Source organism: Amblyomma mixtum, chromosome 2 (genome assembly GCF_055824585.1).
Source record: "Amblyomma mixtum isolate Tamu chromosome 2, ASM5582458v1, whole genome shotgun sequence".
Lineage (NCBI taxonomy): Eukaryota > Metazoa > Arthropoda > Arachnida > Ixodida > Ixodidae > Amblyomma > Amblyomma mixtum.
In genome coordinates this window covers 118,156,636-118,180,191 of record NC_143013.1, presented here as the reverse complement: position 1 = coordinate 118,180,191, position 23,556 = coordinate 118,156,636, and the positions used below count along the sequence as shown (strand labels likewise).

General features: G+C 43.9%; 1 protein-coding gene across 1 annotated transcript in view; it reads left to right on the top strand.

Moving 5' to 3' along the window:
- The window catches only part of LOC149360713 (multidrug resistance protein mrp-7-like), a 90,099-nt gene that overhangs the window by 8,823 nt on the left and 57,720 nt on the right, over nucleotides 1-23,556 (top strand). The window contains exons 2-10 of the mRNA XM_089567899.1: nucleotides 1,992-2,134; nucleotides 4,730-4,858; nucleotides 7,683-7,823; nucleotides 8,779-8,910; nucleotides 9,417-9,484; nucleotides 13,364-13,483; nucleotides 14,505-14,633; nucleotides 16,764-16,926; nucleotides 19,075-19,332. Coding sequence (XP_089424025.1) covers nucleotides 1,997-2,134; nucleotides 4,730-4,858; nucleotides 7,683-7,823; nucleotides 8,779-8,910; nucleotides 9,417-9,484; nucleotides 13,364-13,483; nucleotides 14,505-14,633; nucleotides 16,764-16,926; nucleotides 19,075-19,332 — 1,278 coding nt within the window. The 5' untranslated portion in view covers nucleotides 1,992-1,996. The remainder of the gene's footprint in view (nucleotides 1-1,991; nucleotides 2,135-4,729; nucleotides 4,859-7,682; nucleotides 7,824-8,778; nucleotides 8,911-9,416; nucleotides 9,485-13,363; nucleotides 13,484-14,504; nucleotides 14,634-16,763; nucleotides 16,927-19,074; nucleotides 19,333-23,556) is intronic.

Here is a 23,556-nt window from a genome sequence, read left to right as displayed (position 1 = left end):
TCGGCTGGTAAAGATGAAAAGAGGTTAATAAGGTAGTGGAAGGGGCTGTTTAAGTTTCCTATGTGGGACACTACGCTTGGCTAACCGTTCCGTTCAAATGACTTCTCGGCGAAATTCCCCCATGTGCAAAAATCGTATATTTAACTGGCGACTAAGAAAACGTACTTAACTTCTTACTGCCGTCGTCTAAAAGTTTCTTCTCTTGCTTTCCGGACTGGACAGATTCACTAGTGCGCTGTTTTATTATATGCAGCCGCTTTCCTGCTTGAAAGTTGTCGCCACCTGGCAACACCGCCAAATGTACAGACTTTTCCTTGAAAAATACACTTGAACAATCATGTCTTGTAAGTCATTTAGTGGTCAACTTGTAGTGAACGCCATATATCAGCGCTGGAATGGGTTTTTAAACCGTAATCTAAAATATATTTCTAATATGCTAATGATATTTACTTGGAGGAAATTAAATATCCGTCGAGATTTATGCTATTTATTGTATACTTCCATCGGGTTGAACTTCGTCTTTTCATCCCTACGTCGTCCTTTGCTTTCGGTCAGTTTCATATTATTTCCACATTCTTCAATGCACGTTAGGTAAGGATTGCGTAGTTCTCTATGCACTATCCAAGGCCCATTTCAATTTCACGCGTGCAAAATTTATCCCAACAATAATGCTTATTCCTTTCTTTTATAATTCATAGCTCTTGCTCGCTGAATATTGACCACTGTATCTACTACTAAAATGCGCATTTTATCAATGCGAAAGCATTACTAGGCTATGTCAGCGGGGTCATGTCCGCGAAATGGGTCGGCACCGGTTGTGGGCAACTCAGAAGAGATAGCGTCAAAAAAATGGTTGTAATCGAAAGATGATGATGGAAGGATGCTGCGCAAAAAAAAAAACAATTCGGAATTTCATGAATAGTTAATTAATTAGAGCCAAAAATCTTTAAAAAGTCGGCGGGGCCAGAGCAAAAGTAGCGCGGAATTTGAAAATGCCGGAAGTATGGAACCACGTGACTGGAAGTGCGGGCGGAGCCAACGCGTGGCGGCAAATTTGAAAGTCAGGGATTAATACTGAGATGAACCGAGGGAAAATGTGCAGTTAATCGAAATTCAATCAAAAATTAATGATTTTATAAAGTGTAAAGAGTGAATTAAGGTGCATTAATTGTGAATAAAGGGGATTTCGTTCGTTCGTTCAAAATATGCTTGGGAGCGCTGGATTATGGTAGCGCATGAGCACAGTCACTTTTTTCTTTCATATTTCGCGGGCTGTCTTTAAATTCCCTGAAGAAGGAGATCGTAGGAGGTACGTTGTTACTAAAAAAATGAATCGGTTTTTTCTTAACCCTCAATATAGCTTAATGAAAGGCACGTGACCCTAAGGTGAATATTTGAAAGCTTGAATCGTAATTTTTGCCTATCTAACTAATTATTCAGGTTTTAAAAATACCCCGAGGAGCGCGTAACGACAGGAAAGAAAATGTCTTTGTTTTCGCCCAGCTCCTCTGCGGCACTTTTTTATTCCTTGTTTAAAGTTACGTGAAACACCGTGTATATACAAGACGTGTAATCCCGGTGCATTGGCCTCGTCAGGAGACGTTTTAGCCCGTTTTTGCAAAGCCTCGTAGGCATATTGTACCATATATGTATGCCCGAATGAATGAATGAATGAATGAATGAATGAATGAATGAATGAATGAATGAATGAATGAATGAATGAATGAATGAATGAATGAATGAATGCTCTTTGAGAGGTTCTCCCTGATACTCGGTTGACCACGCACGCACGGAGTGCTCCAAAATATGCAGTGACGTAGTCAGGGAATCCAGGTGCACGGGAAACAGATACAGAAAGGCAAATGACCTTGAGCTAGTGGAAGACGCTTGTAAATCTAAAATTACTGCACGCGCGGCTTGTGAAGTATATCAAAGTGTCCAAACTTTGTGCGGTTGGTTTCATACACCTCCTTTTTTCACGCCAATCACAGACGGAATGGAATTCTTGGACGTGGCGAGGACCTTGAAGTTTGCAGCAGTCGGCTGTACCCTGTTTGCAGGATTTGAGCTCTCGAGGTGGCAGTCTTCTTCAAAGGGGAGAGCAGTGTACACACTCATAGACGTCTTCTATCTGGTAAGAGGTTGTCATAGCGGCAAATAGCTGCGTGCCACTGTAATGCACAGTGCACTCCTTTGAATGGACGCATTTCGAAAATACCTATCACGCCGCTGTTACACTGGCTTTCCCTAACTCAAAATTATAGTTTTGTCCTACATCCCGATATGAAGGTAACACCTGCGTTAAATTCTAGTAATGCTCTACTGACTGCTCCTTGAACATTAATTGCGAAATTGTTTTGATCGCAGGCTTTAAGTCCACTTATCTGAGAAACTTTCTGTTATAACCAGCGGGCGCACACTTCTTCGGCCATCATTTCCTATCTTCGGCGATATAATATTGACAGCAGCGAAAAAAATTCCCGCAAGGAAAAAAAAAATTGGCAGAGGCTTAGCTTGGTTAAGCCCGGAAATTGCGAAGGCAACTTCATCCGTTTCTTCAGCCCGCATCTGCCGTGTCTACCGCCGCTCTGCGCCGACGATTGGTTGGTTGCGACTGAGAGAAGGATGAAAAGGAAAGTGCACGGGCCTGCCTACTGGCTCCAGACCAACCACCACCGCTGCCACGTGCAGATAGCAGAGAGTTGAAACATATGAGGAAAGATAAACACCACTCATTAAACTTGGCCCTGCACTTGTAGATGCACCCGTATCAAGCGATGTTGATCGGCGTGCTCGCCAGGCTGCTGCATACGCACGTTGTTTAGCTAGCCATTCTTCCCGTTCCTCGTCTGTTTCTTCGGCGCGGCGCCGTCGCTTGGCCGCAGCAGATCGTTCCAGCCTCGCTTTGTACACATCGTCCGACATAGCGCACTGAGAGGAGCGCAGCAGCAGCCCCCCCTGTTTTTTTTTTATCCCGCTCTAGCGAGCGCCCTCTCTCGGCAGTGGCGCAGCCGGCGTGTAATGCTGTATCTCCACCATCGATGGCACGAGCTTGGGCTCCGGCTCTCGGTCTGTCGTGACGTCACATGGTCACGTGACGCGCCGCTGTATAAGGAGGAGCCACGACCATCGATTGCAGAAAAGTGCAAGCAGTATTGCTTTCGCAATAATATTTGAGCAGTATAAGAGCACTAACCATTTGCACGTGCAGATTTTGAGTCACTGCAGCAAACACTTTCATCACTAAACATTAAATGACTGCGCTTACGACGCAGTGTTCGTCCAGCAATTTATTTGAGTTTTCTGTTCATGTTCCTACTCAAGTAATGATTTATATTTGTATGCATTAAGTGTGGAGCTTCACTGCCTCTTGAGTGGTACTTTCACGTAATTGGGCACGACTACGAAAGCTAACTGATGTCAACATCAACTTTGGGTTTTAATCTTCAGCCGGTGGTTTCATGAGCGTTGATAAACACGTTACGTTAAGCAAACAATTGATGAGCGCTGGCTGTGCACAAGTTTACGATATACGGAGGAAGTTGCATTAAAATTCAAGTAGTTGAGCTTCTGGAGTTGAACTGCTGAAATTCTGATAACTGCTTCGTTCAGATACTTAAGGAAGCAAAACAAAAATAAAACATTACCTCTTAAAGTTAAGTTCAACATAAAAAAAGGCATATCAAGATTTCGGACGCGCACCAGTTGCTAACACCTCGCAGAAACTTCAGTTAATTGAAGAGAATTTAATCGATATTTGTCCTCGGACATCTGCTTGAGATACCAGAGAATGCAAAAGGTGCTACTTAGATGCAGCAAAGAACTGCCGTGGAGTTACTACCTCTGTAGAGCAATGGTTTCTGAAAATCGATGACATGATCAAAATAAATGTTAAGGACGTTCAAGAGAAACGCACGCGAATAAATATTCACAGGAGAATAAACATCCGTACTTTCAAAGTCCCAGAAAACTGTTGCTAAATTAGACATTAATGATCAAACACGGGTTAATGACATCCCAGTAGAAATGGGCTTGGGCAGGGCATATTGCGAAGGCAAGACGACCAATTATCCTTAAAGGAAGGGAAGCGCAGCAGGAGGCGGCAGAGAGTTAGTTGAGCGGATGAAATTGGTGGCCGCTGCTAGCACAGGACAAGATTAATTGGAGAGATGTGGGAGAGGCCTTTGACCTGCAGTGGGAGTTGTCAGGCTGATGATGATGACATATCATGAATACGTATGCTACGCTTTAAACTCGACAATTCATTTATTTGAATTCTGTGATGTGATGCTTTTCACTGCGAAATCATTGCACAAGCAGCTAAAGCTGCGGAAGAGTACTGCTGCCACTAATATAACTATTTTGAGCGTAGAGCGCACAAAGCGGTAGCAGTGCGAGAACTCGGAGGCCAAAAGTGTGGCAGGCGTTTTTGTACTATTTTCATGACCCACCCCTCAGAAGCCATCCCAATGTTTGATCAAATGGTGTTTGCCAAGACTTTCACATTTCAACGAACTCATCACAGAGAATTGCGATTTGAAGCGCTCACAAATTGACGTGTGACGCATTACAGTACCTTATCTCGTGCTGACATTTTTGCGTGCTCATTATTTCTTGAAAAACCTAAATATCCTAGCGTTTCAAGCAGTTAGAATTTCTCTGTAGTTCACCTCGGATTGTACGTTTATTAGTGTCTGAGTCCTTAATCATATCTCTTAATATACTGCAGATATCGTGCGCGGTGACGTGTGCTGCATTCGTTGTCCAAGGATATGAACTCTATCGAGTTCAGCTCTTCTATACTTCTTCTCAGCTCTCCTGGGAGGTCTCCTTTGTTGCAGCATTTTTTATGGCTACGGTAAGTGACTTTACGAGCGTGAAATTTCGCAGCGACAGCTGCAATGCGGACATTTCCTGGGGTCATAGGCTCTGCCTTGGGATTTTCTGTTGCAGTACTCCAATTTCTAAAAATATCACGTCAATCTTTCCGTCAACGAGAATGTCATACACTTTATTATAGACTTGGCCCCTGCGGCTCCACTTCTCACCAACTTCTAACTAAGACTAGCGTTTAATTGGTCCTTAGAAAATATTTAATGAGTTTATATATACGAGTTATTCAACGCGCTAAATAGAACCTTTCGATAATCAAGTGACATGGTATTGAGGTTTTGTGTTCAGTTTCTGTAACAAATTTCCCACCGCTTTCTAACTGGAACACAATACAGAGTACCAACTAAGGCTCTATTGAGCTCACTTGGTACTTTCTGTGGAAGTGAAATGAACCGTCAACGCCACCAGAAGGTTATAAAATTGTCTGGTTAGGAAGAAAGAAAAAAAAATTAATCTGTCTGCTATATATTTTATTCTTTCTGTAACATCACGCTTATAATCAACATCACCCTTTTAAAGGGCAAGTGAAGAGGTTTTAGAATTTGACGAGTTTAAAGGGGTCGAATGTGTGAAACCTGCAGGTAAATAATGCGAAGTATTTTTAGGCTAGCATTTGAAATGGTGAGGTAATCGAAGAATAAAGGCGCATCGGCGTTCAGTCTTCTCTGCAGTGCGCAGGGACGGGCAGAGAAGACGTCAAGTAGGACAGCTTTGTGTTTCCAGCTAAGAAACTGTCGTTTCAAGGAAGTAAACCATCGCTGCCGAAGGTAAAGCTCAGGAAGCATTGTTGGAAGCATTACGCACGGTAGCTCGCAGGGGAAAGCAGCGGGCTTCTGAGATTTCGGCAACAGTGATGTCATCACAAGTTTCTCCGCACTACTCGATCGTAGTGAGAAGAAGCCTGACTGTCGTTGCGGTTTTAATCGGCGATTACGTAACTATTTTAAACGCTAGCGCAAAACTACTCTGCTAATAATAATAATAGCCCTTATTTCCATCAACTTGATGGGGGAGGTTGGGAAAAAAAGCTGGACAGCTTGACTGGTTCCCGCCCCCTAAAGAAGAAACATAATTGCTTCCACAAAGGCAGAGCTTAGCGGACGACAGAACACAACATCTCCAAAATAAGCACAGTCATAACGGGCATGAGAAATAAAAATAACATGTAATAAAAAAGTTATCATGAAACAAAACAAACAACGTAGTATCAACAGCGAGGCCTGTTTGTACATGATTGTAGTGCTATTGAAGATATGTCGCACTCACGTTTGCTCTAGACAAATACAAAGCTGCAAATGCAATTTACACGTGGAAAGGGGTATATTTCAAGCCATAACAAAATTACATACAAAAAGAGCAGAAGAAAAATTGTCTTGCTTCTCGCGCTTTACCTACAAGCTTCATTGATTTGATTGCTTAAAGAACCTAAAATTCTCAAAAAACTTTTAGCCTTCCTTTTAAGCTTTCACGAAACTAAAGATTTATGCGCAACTTTCGCTAAATCATTTTATAAACGGAACCACGAAGTTTTAACGTACCCTCTGCCAGCACTTTAAAAACAGCAAATAAGAAGATCGTGAAGGCACCAGTAGAACATAGCATCAACATGACACACGTATGTCTCTAGTGCACGAACGGTGCAAAAAAGGTAGAATTAGTTCTTGAAACTGATGCTTGACACACATTTTTATTGTCTGTAACGTATGCTTTCCCTTCGCACGAATGTTTCATAAATACTGCTGAAACGTCGTACTAGTAACATTATTGATGAGCTTTTTATTGAGCGCTCCATAAAAAAAAAGATTTTTATTGTCTGCAACGTATGTTTGTGCTTTGCACCAATGTTTCATAACTACTGCTGGAACGTTCTACATCTAACATTACTGATTATCTTTTTATTGAGTGCTCCATGAAAAAACTAAGTTACAAGAGAATTTTTGGTGCACACAATTAACTGTTATTCAGTTCACTGGCGGGAAATTGTGCCCCTGTTGGCTCACATTGAAATGAGACTCATTTAGATGAGCACATTTGGCTTTATTTTGACTCATATCAATATAGAATGTTTTAAGAACTTAAAAAATAAGTTCAATATATTTGCATTTCGTTGAAATGTCATGAGCTCTACAAGGACCTAATATACGGTTAATTGAAACTCGGTGTGCATTTTTTAAGGGTAGATTAAGAATTAGTCCACGTTTAGAGTTTATTTCGCGGAGACAGCAAGGTATTCCCTTTAACATACATAATTTTTAGTTGATAAATGTACCTTAAATGAAGTAGATATTTAAACAAAATACAACTAAGCATTTTCTGCTGTATTTATAAACAAGTTACGATGTGCTAACGTGGTTGGATCATAAGCCATGCTAAGCTGTCAGTATGATACATATGCTATATTGACAGTCGTTAGTTCGATGTTGACGCGTAACGTTCTGTCTTATATCTCATTCTTTGTTGCCTTTATCTCCGAAGATTCGCAGTGCTAATATTTTGAACTTACTTTGAACAGTTACGTTACGCAGTTAAATGCCTCCACTTATGTGCGATACTGGAGTGTTCAGGACTGTCTTTGACAACAGGCAGTTTCTAGACTGTCTGCAAAGCGTTACTGCGAAAGAGTTATCCCAAACACCTGGGCAAGTTGTCTTAGCTAAGGCACTCGGCCCCGAGGAATCTATCAGCGCAAATTACCTAAGCAAGCGGAGCTGTGATCATCTAGACACATATATAAAGATAGCAAGGTTTCTGAGGATTGGAATTAACAAATGCGCCCGCTTCGATTTCAGGCGTTTACGTGCATTTTGGTTTTCGAGAGGAGGCAGAGAGGGGCATTTCCTCCAGGAATATGCTGCACTGTTCATGCGATAATGTGTACCGCTCTGGTCAGCGACGTGCTTCGTGCTGTTGAAGGGCTGAAATGCGACGAGGTACGTGTGTCGTGTTCTTTTTGTGCCAAATATGGGGCTTTGCTTATTGCATGTTGGTGTCCTTAAGGCTTTTGATGAAATAAAGTTAAACCAGAACTGTAAAAGCTTGAAAATGAGGAAGTGCCTTCATGTTCCCTAAGGCTATTGATAACTAAAATTGAGAAACGAAAGCTGTAGCTTGGCATCTCAGCATGATACTGTAATACGCCCTACAGACTTACTGGCTCGCAGGAAGCACAGAAGATTGCATCATTAAAGTAGGAATACACTTTCTAGGTCTTCTTGCGAAGAAGCAAATTTCGAGATTGGATCGCAACCGTGACATCAGATACCGCGGTAACCCTGTCTACAGTAGCCTAAGCACCCAGTGAGTAGGTGTTTTTCTAGTGGGTGAACAGCTTTCGATGTTCAGTTCCTGATTTACTTGCGTCATTTGTAGCTTCCATTCCAGGTCTAGCAGTTTCTGGTTTTGTTTGCAGCAAAACACAAAGAAAAGCAGAAAGATCTGGGGCCGTATGATTTAAGCTTTCCACTACCCGTTTTCCATTTCGACCCCATTCTGTCCGCTGTCAGTGCTCACTGAGATATACCAGCAGCTTTAAACGTCTATGGAAAACGACGCTCCAGGCAGCTGGTATATCTGATGGGCCGCGGACGGTGCAATCGATAAATTATTCTCTCCAGTCATCCGCAGTTGAGTGACAATTTCTAAATACTTCACCTTGAAGCTGTTCGCCATCCCTTCATACTGTCTGCAAGCTAGTTTAGTTAAACAACGCGTGTGTTGTTTATTGTTACTTGAGTCTAAGCTATGATCATCTATTTCGAGCAACACGTCACACTTACACCGATAACAAAAACACCTTCTCTATTTTCTTTCTTTCACTTAACCTCGCTTCTAGCGCGTCATGCAGCATTTGCCACTAAGATCTTTACATATTCCTATGCTTTACAGGAATGTCACCTGCCCTGGCGATACTATTCGCTAAAAGAAGCACAGGTGTTGGTGATTTCTGCATTTCTTGCCTTTGGAAATTTTTTGATCTCTGGCCTAGCCTACAGGCCAAGTGAAAAGCTAGGGAAGCAGGTATTTATTCAATTTTCTCTCCATATTTCGTTCGGAAAAGGCTCTCGTTTCTATGGCTCTGTCATGTCCGCTTGTCTACACATACAACGACGAGGTGTTCACGCTAGTCACCAAGTGAAAGGTGGAAATTATTGGACCGTAAACACGATGGTCTTGAGTCTCGATCCTTTCTGTGCTTGCGAATAATTGGACATAATTATTCTTGGTTTAGTCTCAAGCAGTCCGGATTACGCGTAGTCTTTTCCTGCTGATGAGCCAAACATTTTACAAAAGCACAAAAAGCTCCATCCTGATGCTAGTTTAAAATTTCAACGTCTTAACACTTAGTACTGCATTAATTTAAATTTTCTTCAAGTCCAGCCCACAAGTACTCATGATTTCGCTTGCATAAATTGACACGAAAAGTGACTGTGTGCAATACTGCAGCCGTGCTCAAACAGTGATTACCCCCCCCTGAAGTTCCTTAGAGAACAGAATATTTCTAATGTTTTTTTTTTAAATTGCAGCCAGGAAAACGCCCTGAAACAGATGATTGCTCCTTTTTTGGAAGAATTTCGGGGACAGTTCTCATCAAGTAAGCTCTCTAACAATATTAATCTCAGAACACAATTTTTCGGTTCTTGCCATAGTGTAACACCCAAAAGACATCCTTCACGTTATTCGTACATTGGTGATAACATTCGGATATCTATGAATGGTACGTACCGTAAACACTCGTTTAAGAAACGCATTGTTTTTCGAGTATTTCATGGGATACGGCTCTAAGGTGAAAGTGGCATTTTTCTTGAGAATTTTTCGCACTTTATTGAAACCCAAACAATGCCCACCGCGTTCGCGCCGCAGTTCGTGTTCTTAAAAGATGGTTTATGGTTTATGGGGTTTAACGTCCCAAAGCGACTAAGGCTATGAGAGACGCCGTAGTGGAGCGCTCCGGAAATTTCGACCACCTGGGGTTCTTTAACGTGCACTGACATCGCACAGTACACGGGCCTCTAGAATTTCTCCTCCAAAGAAATTCCAGCCGCCGCGGCCGGGATCGAACCCGCGTCTTTCGGGTCAGGAGCCGAGCACCATAACCGCTGAGCCACCGCGGCGGCTGTTCTTAAAAGAGTTCCCACTGGCATGAGGGACTCTCGATAGTGGAAATGCTGTAAAAATGGGGGTGCTACGACGACCGCGAGTGGGAACCACTCGCAATAAAAGAAAGCGATACGGCATTTTATTGGTGGACGTCACGTCACCTTAAGTTATTTCGAAAAAATTACCGAAGTCACTTTGCAAATTCTAAAGTGTGCTTTGGCGAAAGCTTTATGGTCAACCCACTGCCTCTTCCCCGAACCGCTTGGCGCGGAATCACTGAGCCGCTTCTGAGCCATGCCTCTCACTCACTCGACTGCAACGAGACATCTGGCGAAGGAGCGGCAGTGTAGCTGCCACCGCCGACGCGTGCGCGCTCGTTCTACCGCTAATGTATGACGTCACGGTTGCTACGCACAGCTACGCCCCCCACCGGCGCGCCGTTTGCTAAGGAGGGGAGGAGGTTGCGCCGCTGCGCGGAGGAGAGGCCACAGTTGGCACGATTCCAGAAGCGCGACACCTCTGCTGACAACCTTCTGTCGACAACGATGAGGCATTAAATGCTTTCGCCTTAAAATAACCATGGCGAGGACGTGCGTTAGGCGAAGCTACTGACGTTCGACCGTAATGGCGGTTTGGACTACGGTTCGAAGCGGAGCTTCGCCTGTGTGGGCCACGGCGACCAGCGGCCGCCGGCGCGTCATGGCACACGTTTGGCTTGCTTCTCTATCGCTTCGCTGCCACAGGTATTGGGGAAATCAACCACAGCTTCATTTTAATGCTTCGTTTTTGTGTTATACGTAGATGTAACCAAGTATCGGTATTTACAATTAATAAGTGGCGGTTAGCTCCCAACCACTTTCCTTTGCGTGTTCGATGTGACGGACGCTAGTCTTAGCGACACCGAGCTAGCGCGGTGCTTACAGTCTGTCGTCACCCGGCGCACTTTCTGGCGGCGCGTGGCTACAGGGGAGTGTGCTGCCAGCGAATGCGGGCCTCACCACGGCTTTCACGCTGGAGGCGAACTTTGCGATAACGTTTTTTATCCTTCTTGATGCGAGCGCCAAACACATACACTCTAAACGTAAGGGAGTAAAAAGGGCTAGAAGACAGCTCACTCACTTCTTACTCCCATATAGGTGTATTCGTGTTTAGAGTGTAGGGCGAGTTCCGCTAGCCTGAGGCATTGCTTAAAATGATGACGCCTCTCTGAGGTACCGGCTGCAGGCGAAATCTGAACGCAATGACGCGTCGTCAGTATGGTCGTACCGCTTGTGACATGCAGTTATGGCCGACCTGTAGCTTCCCGAAGGACACGCCGGACGAAAGAGTTACACCAGGATCAAACGCAATTGCTCTCTGCCGACTTATGTTTTCATATCGTCTGCCCCTTGGAGGGAGCGGCCTTTACACGAACTGGGTCCTTCCACGAGTGTGCACGGTACATTCAGATAAAGTGGCTTCTTCATCAATTGTTACAAGTGGAATATTACCTTAGCTTCATTGCCACCGCTCAGAGCTCAGAGCCTGACCGACCACGGACTGCGTTTCGCCGCTGCTACCATTCAACTAAGCGCTGACCTAAACCCCTGTTACAGTAGCACTACCTGCGAAACACGGCTGTTTTTGTACCTAGCGTCATGTCCATTTGACAGTCACCAAGCGGAAACCTTTGGGTGGATATTTTGCTCCAATCATTCACCGAATATGGCAGGTGTTTCAAGGAAGAGCTAAGTTTTAAAATCAGGCGTTTAAATTTTAATATTTGAAAAGCTTGAAGGCTTGTCAAAGAAGTTTGTTGTTTATGTATTTATTTATGCAATTACTTATTTATTTGTTAATGGGCTAGAATTTAACCCCTAATCTAAGATTTCTCCGATGTTTGTCCGAAGCCTCTGGCAGGTGGCCACCTGCCACGATGGGCAGGTGCGTCATGCCAACGGGTTGTGGACAACCTGCCAGCATGCTTTACGGCCAACTATGCCGAGCGCTGCATACACGACTTACTTTCACAAGACATTTGTGCTGCGTTTGGTTACGGACGTGTACAACCGGTAGTGTAACACCAGTCAAGTCTCGTGTGGAACAGTTCGTTCTGTGGACGCTGACATTAATCAGGGAGTGATTACTCATTGACATCCAGGCAAGCGCAGCCATACGGATACAAAGGAAAGCTATACAGCTTTCTCAGAAACTTTGTAGTTAAAGAAAAATTCGGCCTTTTTCTGGAGCAGTCGCTCTGGTAGAGCGACTGCTCCGGTGAAGCGGTGGTCCCGGGTTCGAACCCCGGACCAGGACGAATTTTTCTTTAACTACGAAATTTCTGAGAAAGCTGTATAGCTTTCCTTTGTAGCCGTATGGCTACGCTTGGGTGGATGTCATTGAGTACTTACTCCCTTATTATAAATCTACTCCATCTTGGGGGATTCCCCTAAACATTTGATCAATGCTGACATTGCGTGTGGCTTGCCGTAACCTTGACAAAACTGGCGAATCAATAGCTAAAACATGTTAGCGCACTTCATTTCCATTTAGCCTAACCATGGAAATCTGCTACCATTTCATACTTAATTATTTATTATATCCGAAAATGTCTCTGGCCAGGACATTACGTGAGGGGTGGGCATAACATGGCTAATATTTTTTTAAAGTTAGAAGGCCTGGATGATGGGCCTCGATTGTAAATTCGAAGCGTGACAGGTCACTGATAGCGGCAATATATTTGAGCAGGTGATTTCAATCACTGGCCCTGCGGGCAAAAAGTGAATTTCGGTATTTTACTATGAGTGTGGATGCGGGATACACAGCGTAGAAGTGGTATTTTGGGTTTTGGGAATAGCGATAGGGTTGTCTGATAATCTGAATACACGGCCGCAGTTAATAATCAAATCCATAAACAAGACCTAGTCGGGCTGTTTTACCTCGGAATGGGGGGGTAGATCAAACTGTACTATTAATGCTATAATTGTGTTGCTGTAAGAGTAATCAAGTAGAATAAACCTAGTGACCCAGTTCTTACTGGATCCAAGAGTTATGTTTCGGTTAGCGTAATTATGGTAGAAATAGCGCCAGCATATTGAACTTTCCAGCTCATTAGAGTCTTGTAGGCAAGCAATTCAACCGAGTAGGGTGCAAAACCAGGTTGCGATGGTTAGCTGAATTGGTGATGATGTTTAGGAGGAAAACGGCGCAAAAAAACGTGGACAAAAGAGGCAAACACGACAGGACCAGCGTGTTTGTCTCTTTTGGCCACGTTTTTTTGCGCCGTTTTCCTCTTGAATCATGAACCAACTAGCCCAAACTAGAGTTCTCCTTGACGATGCTTACTTGACGTGTGCAGTGATAACTGATATAAAATTGCATATTCCTGCGGCAGCCATTTCAGGAACTCAATTCGGAAATCTAAGCTTCTTGTGGAGGACTTGCCGCGGCTGATTCCCCGTCTTCGCTGCTGCTGGCGGACGGAAACCGATTCGGAGAACTTCATTAAAAGGACGCAAGTATCCTTCCATATGGTCACAAGATTTATAACTGCTCCAGGGTTTCTACGGCGCCTGCAGGCTGCAATTCGAGCTCTTCAGGAATCTTAAGAGACAGAGTAGAAACCTCTGCTACTCGCCGAAATCCGTTATGCTCAAAGCAGAACAAATCATGAGTGTCCGATGGAGATCTGTTTCGTACACGCTACCAGTGATTTATTCTCTGCGCATTCCAAAGTTGTTCCTAAAAATGCGGTTTCGTAATGCTTGTTTTACATTGACTCCTTAAAACTTTCAAGTTCTGTAACGTCAGTTTTATGCTTTATTAGCGGAGACGCTTCTAAACACGACACGAATGCCCTAGCTGTGAACAACATTATTAGATTTCTCATTATCTTGGGCTCTGACAATCTGCGAATCGCGAGTTTCTTCGTCGTCGAGTTAAGCATCGGAGTTAAGATGAGGTCCCCTCTGTTCCGCTGCAAAGTGTGCAGAAAAATTTGAACCGAAGTTCTAAAACGATAAGCGCTTTGTTTGCAAGGTGCTTGACCAGAGCACTGTAGTAAGCGAGCGGTCTTAAAAAAAATGGGCAAGTATTTTGCATCGCTAGTAGAATTGTAAGCGCCTATCAAGAAATGAGGCAGCACATACAAGAGGTAAGATCATTCCGACCTGATTCCGAAAACTAAAAGACAGTCACGGTCACCCATGCACCGATGGAAGCCACCACTTGATTCAAATTTCAGTGCTAGAGTAATGGAAGTCGAAACACAGGGCTAAAAATCCCCAATGTAAATGACCACACGTGTTCTGAGTGCATTGATGAGCATCACCGTTTGTTCAAAATATAAGTGAAGGAACAGGTTAGTTTGCGCGGCTGTGCGTAGGCGGACATATCACGGCGCTTAACAGAGAAATGGAAGTTAAGTCTATGAAACCCACAAGATCTGTATTCCACTATGTTTAAGAGCTTTGTGACCCACGCAAAACATGAGATTTACGTGTCTACGAAGTTGTGACGGCAATGTTTTTCTGCAGCGCGAACTATCGCAGTGGGGGCCGATTCTACATCTCCCTGTTACGCGACGCCTGGTGGGAGCAGTTCTGGTCGGGCGCAGCGACGTTGTTCTACAACTGCACGCTGCTACTTCGAATTCCACTCTTCGGGTGAGATCATGCCATCAGGTTCGGCTGATGCTTCGTTCTGCGGCAACTAGTCTTATTTCCAAGTGTCCACATGTTGTAACACGCAATCAACAGCACCCTTCTTATTCTGAGCCGCGCTGAAAGTTGCACATTAGAGGATACAATATGCTATTAAATTACACATCCGAATAGCCTTCACCCTCATTAGCGTAATGACTCTAGCTAGTATCGCTGGGTCAGATATTTTATGTGACGAAACTTTGGATATAAATGGTTTATGGTTTATGGGGTTTAACGTCCCAAAGCGACTAAGGCTATGAGAGACGCCGTAGTGGAGGGCTCCGGAAATTTCGACCACCTGGGGTTCTTTAACGTGCACTGACATCGCACAGTACACGGGCCTCTAGAATTTCTCCTCCAAAGAAATTCTAGCCGCCGCGGCCGGGATCGAACCCGCGTCTTTTGGGTCAGCAGCCGAGCACCATAACCGCTGAGCCACCGCGGCGGCACTTTGAATATAAAGTTGTAAACACAGGTCGCATATCATCTGAGCGGTGTTGTGACTACGGCTTTTAAGAAGGAAAGGAATGAATTTTTGTGAAGAACTCCTGTTTTTGTTAGGTTGACAGGGACGGGGCCTGAAAACTCGTGAGCTTTGCTAGTTATTGCGCTCACCGAATATTAATCGAAGCAGTCACCTGCTAAACCAAGCGACCAGCCCTCAAACTAGGTGAAGCGCTTACGAACATAGAGCAAAGTAGCTTGAACTTTTTCTCACTGCTCGTCTATTTTGTCATGACGGCTGTCGACGTCGGTGGAGGACGGTCAACGTTCGGTGTAGCCTGCACAGCTTTAAATAGTAGCGGAAGCAGGGTCACAATCAGCACCTGCTCCGGAAGTGGACACGGCAAGCAGAGCTCTCCGAAGCTCATATAGAACGGAAACGAAGAATCTGATTTGAACTGAGAAAATAACATGTTGTAGAAGCCACTGCGCTGGTTACGTATGAAGTGAGATAGCAATCGCCATGATACTCACGTTGGAACTCAGTAGGCATGTTACAAGACAATTTGTTTATTTTGAGCAAACTATCTGCACAAATACTATCGACCTTGTTGTTTTTGTCATGTTGTTTGGTTCCTAATATTTCGTTCGTAATAGTGCAGCTTAATTTGTAGAGTATATGATTTTGTCGCTCTGAGAAAACCCTATGCATTGTATTCTAAAACGTTTTAAACCTTTTTACAGCCCTTCTTCACCACAATTCGCATTGCTTTCTGCTGTGTGTTTAGCGTTTAGAGTATAGCGTTTAATGTATAGCGTTTAGTGCATAGCGTTTAGGCGTCCTTCACGGAGTGAAAAAGAAATCATGAGACCGACGCTTGTAATATTATTGCGCGAGCATCGAGCCTGGAAATGGAAGTAATACTAAAGAGAGTGTAGTGAGAAACAAAGCGTGCAGAATAGTCTAGCTTCGGGAAAGAGGAAGAGTTTCGCGCGAGGAGGGAAAGAATGTGCTTGCGTTGTCGCTTTTATAACTCACAGTTCCATGCCACGCTCTCGAGAGCACGGCCCGCACGGCGCTAGGGCGTATCAGGTGTAAACGCCTTTCCTTGGGTCCTTGTGGCCCATTCTACATTTTCCTGCATAAGCACATATAGCCGAGAGAAAAAATAAAGCTTAATATAGCTTCGGGCGTTACTGAACAGAAACCTACTTTCAATATTTACTTCAAGTTCGTTTAAGTCATGTGAGACGCAAAGCTTGAGTAGCTATTGGTCAAGCAATTGAGGGACCATCCAGCTCTTGGAGGTTTCCGTTTCAAGATAACGGTTTATATTCTTAGCTTAAAGCATATAAATGGCCGTGCAGAAACCAGAAGAAATAAATGATTTCATTTGACTAAATTTGAGTAAACCACGGAGTAGGGAACGTGTGAAACGTATAAACGTTAGAGGCAATCTTTCGTACTAAATGCGATGTGAAATTTCGCGCAGGCTATGCTATATTGAAAAAGGCAATAGCCCAACTACGACTGGCAAATGCACCTGCATGCGCTAAAAACGCGTAACAGAAAAAAGAAGGCCTAAAATATCGGAAGCGTGTCTATTAAGTATTTGCGCTTGGCTATAAAGAATCTCTCCTACGCAGGGGTCTACTGGCCGGTAGCAACACTTCGTCCTTTACTCAGTCAGTGCTGCTCCTGTCTGCGTCGTGCTTGGCAGAGTGGCTTGTGTCCTACGTACAGTCCTACTTTTTGATCCGGACACAGCTGAGGGCGCAGCTAATCCTTCAGACTGCGGTGTTCAAGAAGGTACGCAATGTATTTTTGTCTTGCGGACAATTTTCTCTCATCACGTTTTCGGTGCTCTTGGAGACGATACAATTGAGACGAAGTTTGTTCAGCCGGCGTTACGGTGGCCAGACTCATTTTTCAGAAATATGAATGAGGGACGACTCTGACCAAGTTGCGACGTAATGTTCTTCATAAATAATTAGCGTTTCAACTTGCATTTTCACCAAACTTTTCCGAGGCATTTCAGGTGAAGTCAACTTACTTTTTAGTTGCCCGCTGTAACTGTCATTCTTAAATCTCTAGCGCACGTAACACAGGGCAAAACTCATGTCTGGAACGACCGAACTGTGTGTTCCGCCACTCCCAAAGCCGGTGCCACCAGGCAGACAAGAAATGACGATGAAATCTTATCAGTTTAACTGGACATGCTTACATCCACACCGTTTATAACCAAATGTTATCGCTAGACATCGCGTGTTGTGCCCTAAACACGCCCAGAACGTGTTCTAGACACGAATTTTGCTCTCTGCACATCGTCTCCTCACTTTAACTTCCAAACGTAGTTTATCGAGTGGCTTCTCCCAATAGGTGTACAGTATAAATATAAGTTTGTAGTAAATTTACAAGGCAGAAGAATACTCGAAGGAGAAAAGGACTTCGCTTCATGTAGCAGCTCAGTAATACACGACCTTTGAAACTTGAAATGAAGGTAGCTTGAAATGCTAGACATATGAAACTGCAGTTTCCATTTAAAAATGCCTCATTTTTTTACTAGTTCACGCAATCCAAGGCCCAACATAGAATTCAGGTTTATCGCGTCCCTGACGACGTCTCAGATCTTTTGGTTTCACTATAGTAAAATATTAAGCAAACAAGAGAAGGGGAATGAGGGGCTCGTTATAAATATAAGAGAAGCCAGCAGCCACAGAAACCAAGGAGCACAGGGGATTTTTTAATTATTTATTTTTTGTGCTGTTGATCAAGTAAGAATATTACTGAATATGTTGTCGCATAAAGCTAATTGATTAGAAAAGCAGAAGAAAAAACAACCACATGCCGCCGGTGGGATCCGAACCCACGACCTCCGAATTACGCGTCCGGTGCTCTACCTCTGAGCTACGGCGACGGCTGTCAAACCTTCTGCTTTCGGGGGTTTTTATGTTTACAAATAACCTAACCTTAAGAGTGTTCATCACCGCCACCCACGTTCGTAAGCGGCGGACGTGCAACGTCCTGAGTTACCGCTGGTGTGACGTAGAACGCCATCGAACGGCGAGGGTGGAAGCTGTGTGAGAACCCTCTTGTGCTTCCTACGGCATCAAGGCTGCCAGAACCGAGACCCTCGCTAAGCAATTAAGCAAACAAGAGAAGGGGCATGAGGGGCTCGTTATAAATATGAGAGAAGCCAGCAGCCACAGAAACCAAGGAGCACAGGGGATTTTTTAATTAATTTATTTTTTCTGGTATTGATCAAGTAAGAATATTACTGAATATGTTGTCGCATAAAGCTAATTGATTAGAAAAGCAGAAGAAAAAACAACCACATGCCGCCGGTGGGATGCAAACCCACGACCTCCGAATTACCTCCGAAGTAAAAGATGTATTACTGCCTTGACTGCTTGCGTTTTGAACAAGCACTCTTTTTCCGTACTTGCTATAAAGTTTCTCACAATATGTCCCATTGCAGCGAAAAGAACATCTGCAAGAAGGTTAATCCAGTGAAATGCAGGCTGCCTAGGCAATAGTGATGGCTAAGGTTAATGGCAGGTATTGTCTGACGCCTATCATGACAGCAAAGGCTTATTGACGAGCAACAGGTAGAAATAAGCGTTATGGAAAACTCAATAGGCTTGAAGACTACCCTATCGCACTTTTATGTTGACCCCAATTTTTGAAAGTGGACTGATACATAAATGAACTAGCGCATGAGACCTAGTGAAGTTAATCAAAGTTATTTACGCACGTAAACAGTGATTATATCGCATTCACTGCCCAGGAGATGGCACTGATAATGTTATGGAACTTGCCCTGATGCACTACAAGCAGGCTTATTCATTATCCCAAGTAGTTATCTCCACCACCACTGAAAGCTTTGGCTTCGAATTTATTAGGAGTTTGGCCCTTAAAATGAAATAGAAGCAGCTAACACTGCACTCACACACCCAGGTGATTCGCCTGTCTTCAGCTGCGATCGCAGAAAACCCTATCGGACACGTCTGTACCCTGCTCGCCGCAGACGCCTGGATTGTGGGCCTGTCCACGTGCTACTTGACTAGCTCATTCGTGGGGGTCGCGTGCATACCCGTCATCCTGGCTGTGCTGGCTCGCCAGATGGGATACGCATCTGCGTGCGGTTGTCTGGCGTGGCTGGCTTTCGCCGCAGCTGTCTCGTATGCCATCCTTTTGTTGCTTGAGAAGCGCTACGTAAGTATGCTTTTCAACATTTTATTCCAACGCAATGTTTCAGACAGCTAATAGGATCTGTTTAGGCCGAGCGAAATGTTTGCTCCGAATGTTTTGATTGTATTAGCGGCGTAGCCACGTCTACTAGGGAAGAGTCATTTTCAGGATACACATGGGCAGCATGTCCGAGGAAAAAGGAAACCATGACAGCCTGCACCTCATAGATAGCCGAGCATGTGTCACATGAAAAGTCTTCCATTGAAAAGGAAAGTTGGGGTCGAAGCATGGCTTAAATATACGAAAAGACTTGAAAATATGAGAGCAACGCCGACTTGAAATAAAAACAAGTGCATGCTTTCGATATCGTGCTCAAAGTGTGAGATATGCAGCCTGGCTTTAGAATCAATTTTATTCTTTCTCGTGATGGGTATGAACTATGGGGCAGAGGTGAGATCCGTCAACACACCGTTCACCTCAGCGCACCACGGGCCACAAATCAAGTTCACTAATCTATGAACGCTTGTTTTTTCTGAATTAAAGATTCAGAGGAGTGATAGCATTGAGTACCTATTTAGCATGGAAGCACTGACACACATTTGCAATATGACAGCCAAATTACACAAGTTGGTATTACAGAACACACTAATAGATTAACTTTGTTTTATTAATCGTAAGCATTACTTGGCTCATACGTGGCACCAACGGAAAGTCTGTACACAAAGTGTGAACACTTACCCGAGCTTTCCCGAGCTACTCGGTAGTAACTCGTGTAAGCTCGGGTAAGTTCGGAGGAGCGCCGCGCAAGTTGCGCGAGAACTTGCTAGGGAAGAGTAACATATGTCGTACAATAACTACGGGTGGCTGTGACGGGAACAGCCACCTGCCAGTAAAGTGGCGCATCGCTTAACCGCCGTGCGCTTCTGGTAGTTGTGTAAAGACACGTCTCCACCTATGGATACTAAGTAGAAAAATACCCATTCTTCATATATGGGCATTACCACATGGAGCTCTGATTGGTGTGCAGTTTGTGACCCACAAACGCCCCGACAGAAACAGCAGTAGTGCACAATGCTTACGCATTCATGGCACGTAGGCAGACTTAAGTGCCCTCGATAGCACTATAAGTGCTAGCGCACTGCCACTTACAGTGACCATTCTCCGCTGTGTGTTTGAAGCCGCTTTTATGGTAAGGCGGCCGTCACCTGCCCACCGAGTGTTGGGCAACCTGCCAAGGTATACATATATATGTATACATATGTATGTATACCTGGACAGGTGAGCAGCATGTCCATTATGTGAGGTGGCAGTTCAATCGTGATAAGCTGCTCGAGAAGAGCAACTTGGGTCGCAACCAAACCAAAGCAACCCAAGTCAGCACCCGCCATAGAAGGGCAAGTTGGCAGCACTCGCCTTAGAAGGGCAGTGGCGCATCGCTTGACCGCTGCACCACAGAGCCAGGAGTGGTACGAAGACACCCATGGATCTATAAATGTAGAAAATGACCCGACCGTATATACAGACATTAACTCATTATCGCTGTCCGAACAATTGCAATCCGTGTACACTGGATCTGAACACCGAAAGCGAAGTGAAAACCGAACTGCTAGCGCATCTAGTTCACATTTGCCCTAACTACGCAAATCGACCATCATATTTTTGCTCTGATATCATCTCTACGTGTGACGACACGCTTATTGCTTGAAATTTTCCTTTAACAACAATGTATCTCAACACGCATTGGAAATGCGGAATTAGACATTGCGTCTTAATAGGAAGTATGGTCTCTTAACTTCTGTCCCTTTAGACATACTAGTCACGGAGTGCTTTGTTTATCTTCATACAATGCGGCTTAAAAGGACATTAAGATGTAAACTTTAGTTAAGAGAGTGCCTGCTCATAAACATCTACCTGTTCAGAGCCCGACAGCTGCATGAGAAAGCTAAACATCCGTCTGAACCCTTTGCATCTGAAGAGAAATTAAATATGTACTGGACTCAAACCAGAGATCACGAATTATAAAAGGTAGTCTGTGTACAAAGTGAGCTAACCAGGGCGGCTAGGAGATGGCAGGGCGAGGCTCTGTGATCAGCAGCTGCAAATAGCGGAAATATTTGAGACTTTTTACTCCTTACTGGTGTATCTATATGACTGTCCTAGAGGGAATAATATCGAGTAAACACTCCGTCATTCTATTTATTTTCATTCTGGCAATAGGAAGCTGCGGGCGCAAGTACAGCCCTAGCTATTCAAGTTTTTCTCGATTTCATTGGAGAAGTCCACATTGTCCATTTCAGAGTGGCTACTGTATCCTTGGTGTATCTATCTATTATCGATGGGCAATGCATTAACAGCGAAATGAACTCGGGATATTTATTTTAGGAGAGTGACGCTGTCTTGGCCTTCAGGCCAAACAAAGAACGAGAGCATAGTTATTTCCTACAGAGGCAAAGTCTACATTTCGAGAGCTATTAAAAAGGCCTATCTCCATAGTGTTACTGTTTCCGTCAAATACGGTACTCTTTGTGTCCATTTTTCGTCCAATGTCATGTTATTCTCTTACAGAAGATGGGATTTATTTATTTAAACATGCGCAGAATGTTGCGCCACTCACAGAGACTAGCGTAAATGCTTACTACACCGGCGCAACGGCTGGTATTTTCGCGCTCAGTGTCGTGCACAATAGGAATCTGGGGTGAACCTTGTTTATTACGAAGTTTAGGTGGATAACTTCTTGTGTCTTTCAGAATTATAGTTAGGCGCGTCCTCTGCATCATATCTGGGTCGAAAAACCATATTCACAATTAATTCAGCTCCACTACTGATAAGCAGACAGACAGATGGATGCATTATGTCTAATATAAACCCACGAACAAATGGAGTTGTGTATTGTTTAGTTCGATGCACTGACATAGCTCACGATGCCAGAAAGGAAACTTCCCTGTAGTTTCAAAAATTTTGCAGATGCGCAATGAATATCGTAATTTTGCTTCCTCTCTGCATGAATTACCGTCTACACTCCCTTCCATCAGACTCCCTTCAAAGCATTTATACTTCGCGAAGAGTGAGATTTTGGATAATTTTAAATTTCAGGGTATGACTAATCTGTTTGTTGGCATCGTGCACTGGACTTGGACTCCCACGCTCCGCACAAGAAAAAGACTCTCTCGCTTTCATTTCATGCATACAGAGACAACGCATATTTGCAATGCATCAAATTTCGCAAATACTACTCCCCTCTCAGGCACTACTCATTCTCAACTTGAAATGGACGGCTTCTCCCCAAGTTAGTGTTTTTTTATTGCGCAAATTCGTACTTGAGCATAAACACTGAATAACTTGTGAAATAATAATTCCTCTTTAGTTAATTTTTAGCCGGGTTGCAGACCTTTCTTTCGACTGATAACCATTCATGAAAGCTTCACTTTCTACTTCATAATTTACTACTGACCTTTTCATCATTATCATCATCATCAACCAGATTATGCCCACTGCAGGGCAAAAGTCCTCTCCCATATCTCTCCAACTAACCCTGTCAATTTTACTTGAACCTTATGTTCTGTATCTACTCGTGAGCCTCCGGGTTCTCCTCTCTTCATGCCGTGGTAATACTATTGTGGTGTAAATGCCCTAAGTCGCCTCTCGTTCTCCATCAACAGCACCTTATAATTAATTTGTTTTCACTTCCTGTGCGTGAAATGTTCACGACGCTATACCATCTCAATGGGCTTCACATGTAATGCCATGGAATCCACGTAAAGCTAGCCTGTTGACAGCGCTTTGTTCCATTTAGCTGCCACACCGCAAGTATATAAAGTGTCTTCAAAACAAGAAAAACATTACAAAATATGAGGTGACAGAGCATAAACAACGTGAACAAAAATGACGTGTAATCGGATCCGATACACTAACATTTCTTGTATCACAAGATGTAGTCAATGATAACTTAGGTTCCATGAGGAAAAGCGCCACCTTGGTGCTGTGCGCCGCTTCTATGGTGTAAATGCCCGAAAAATGCTGTCGTTTTTGTTTTCTTGTAATTTCTGTTAACAGCACCTGAAATTCTGTCCAGTCCGTTGCGGTGCTCTCTTTCTGCTGTGACTGCAGACACATTTCAAAGAGATGCATCTTTGCAGCGACAAGCCCAAATTGAGATAGAATTTGCCACGCATAAGTCGAGATTTTATTTTAGGTATGGTTACCTCTACTTGCACATGTTAGCAGAACATGTGAAACAAACGCGTTGTA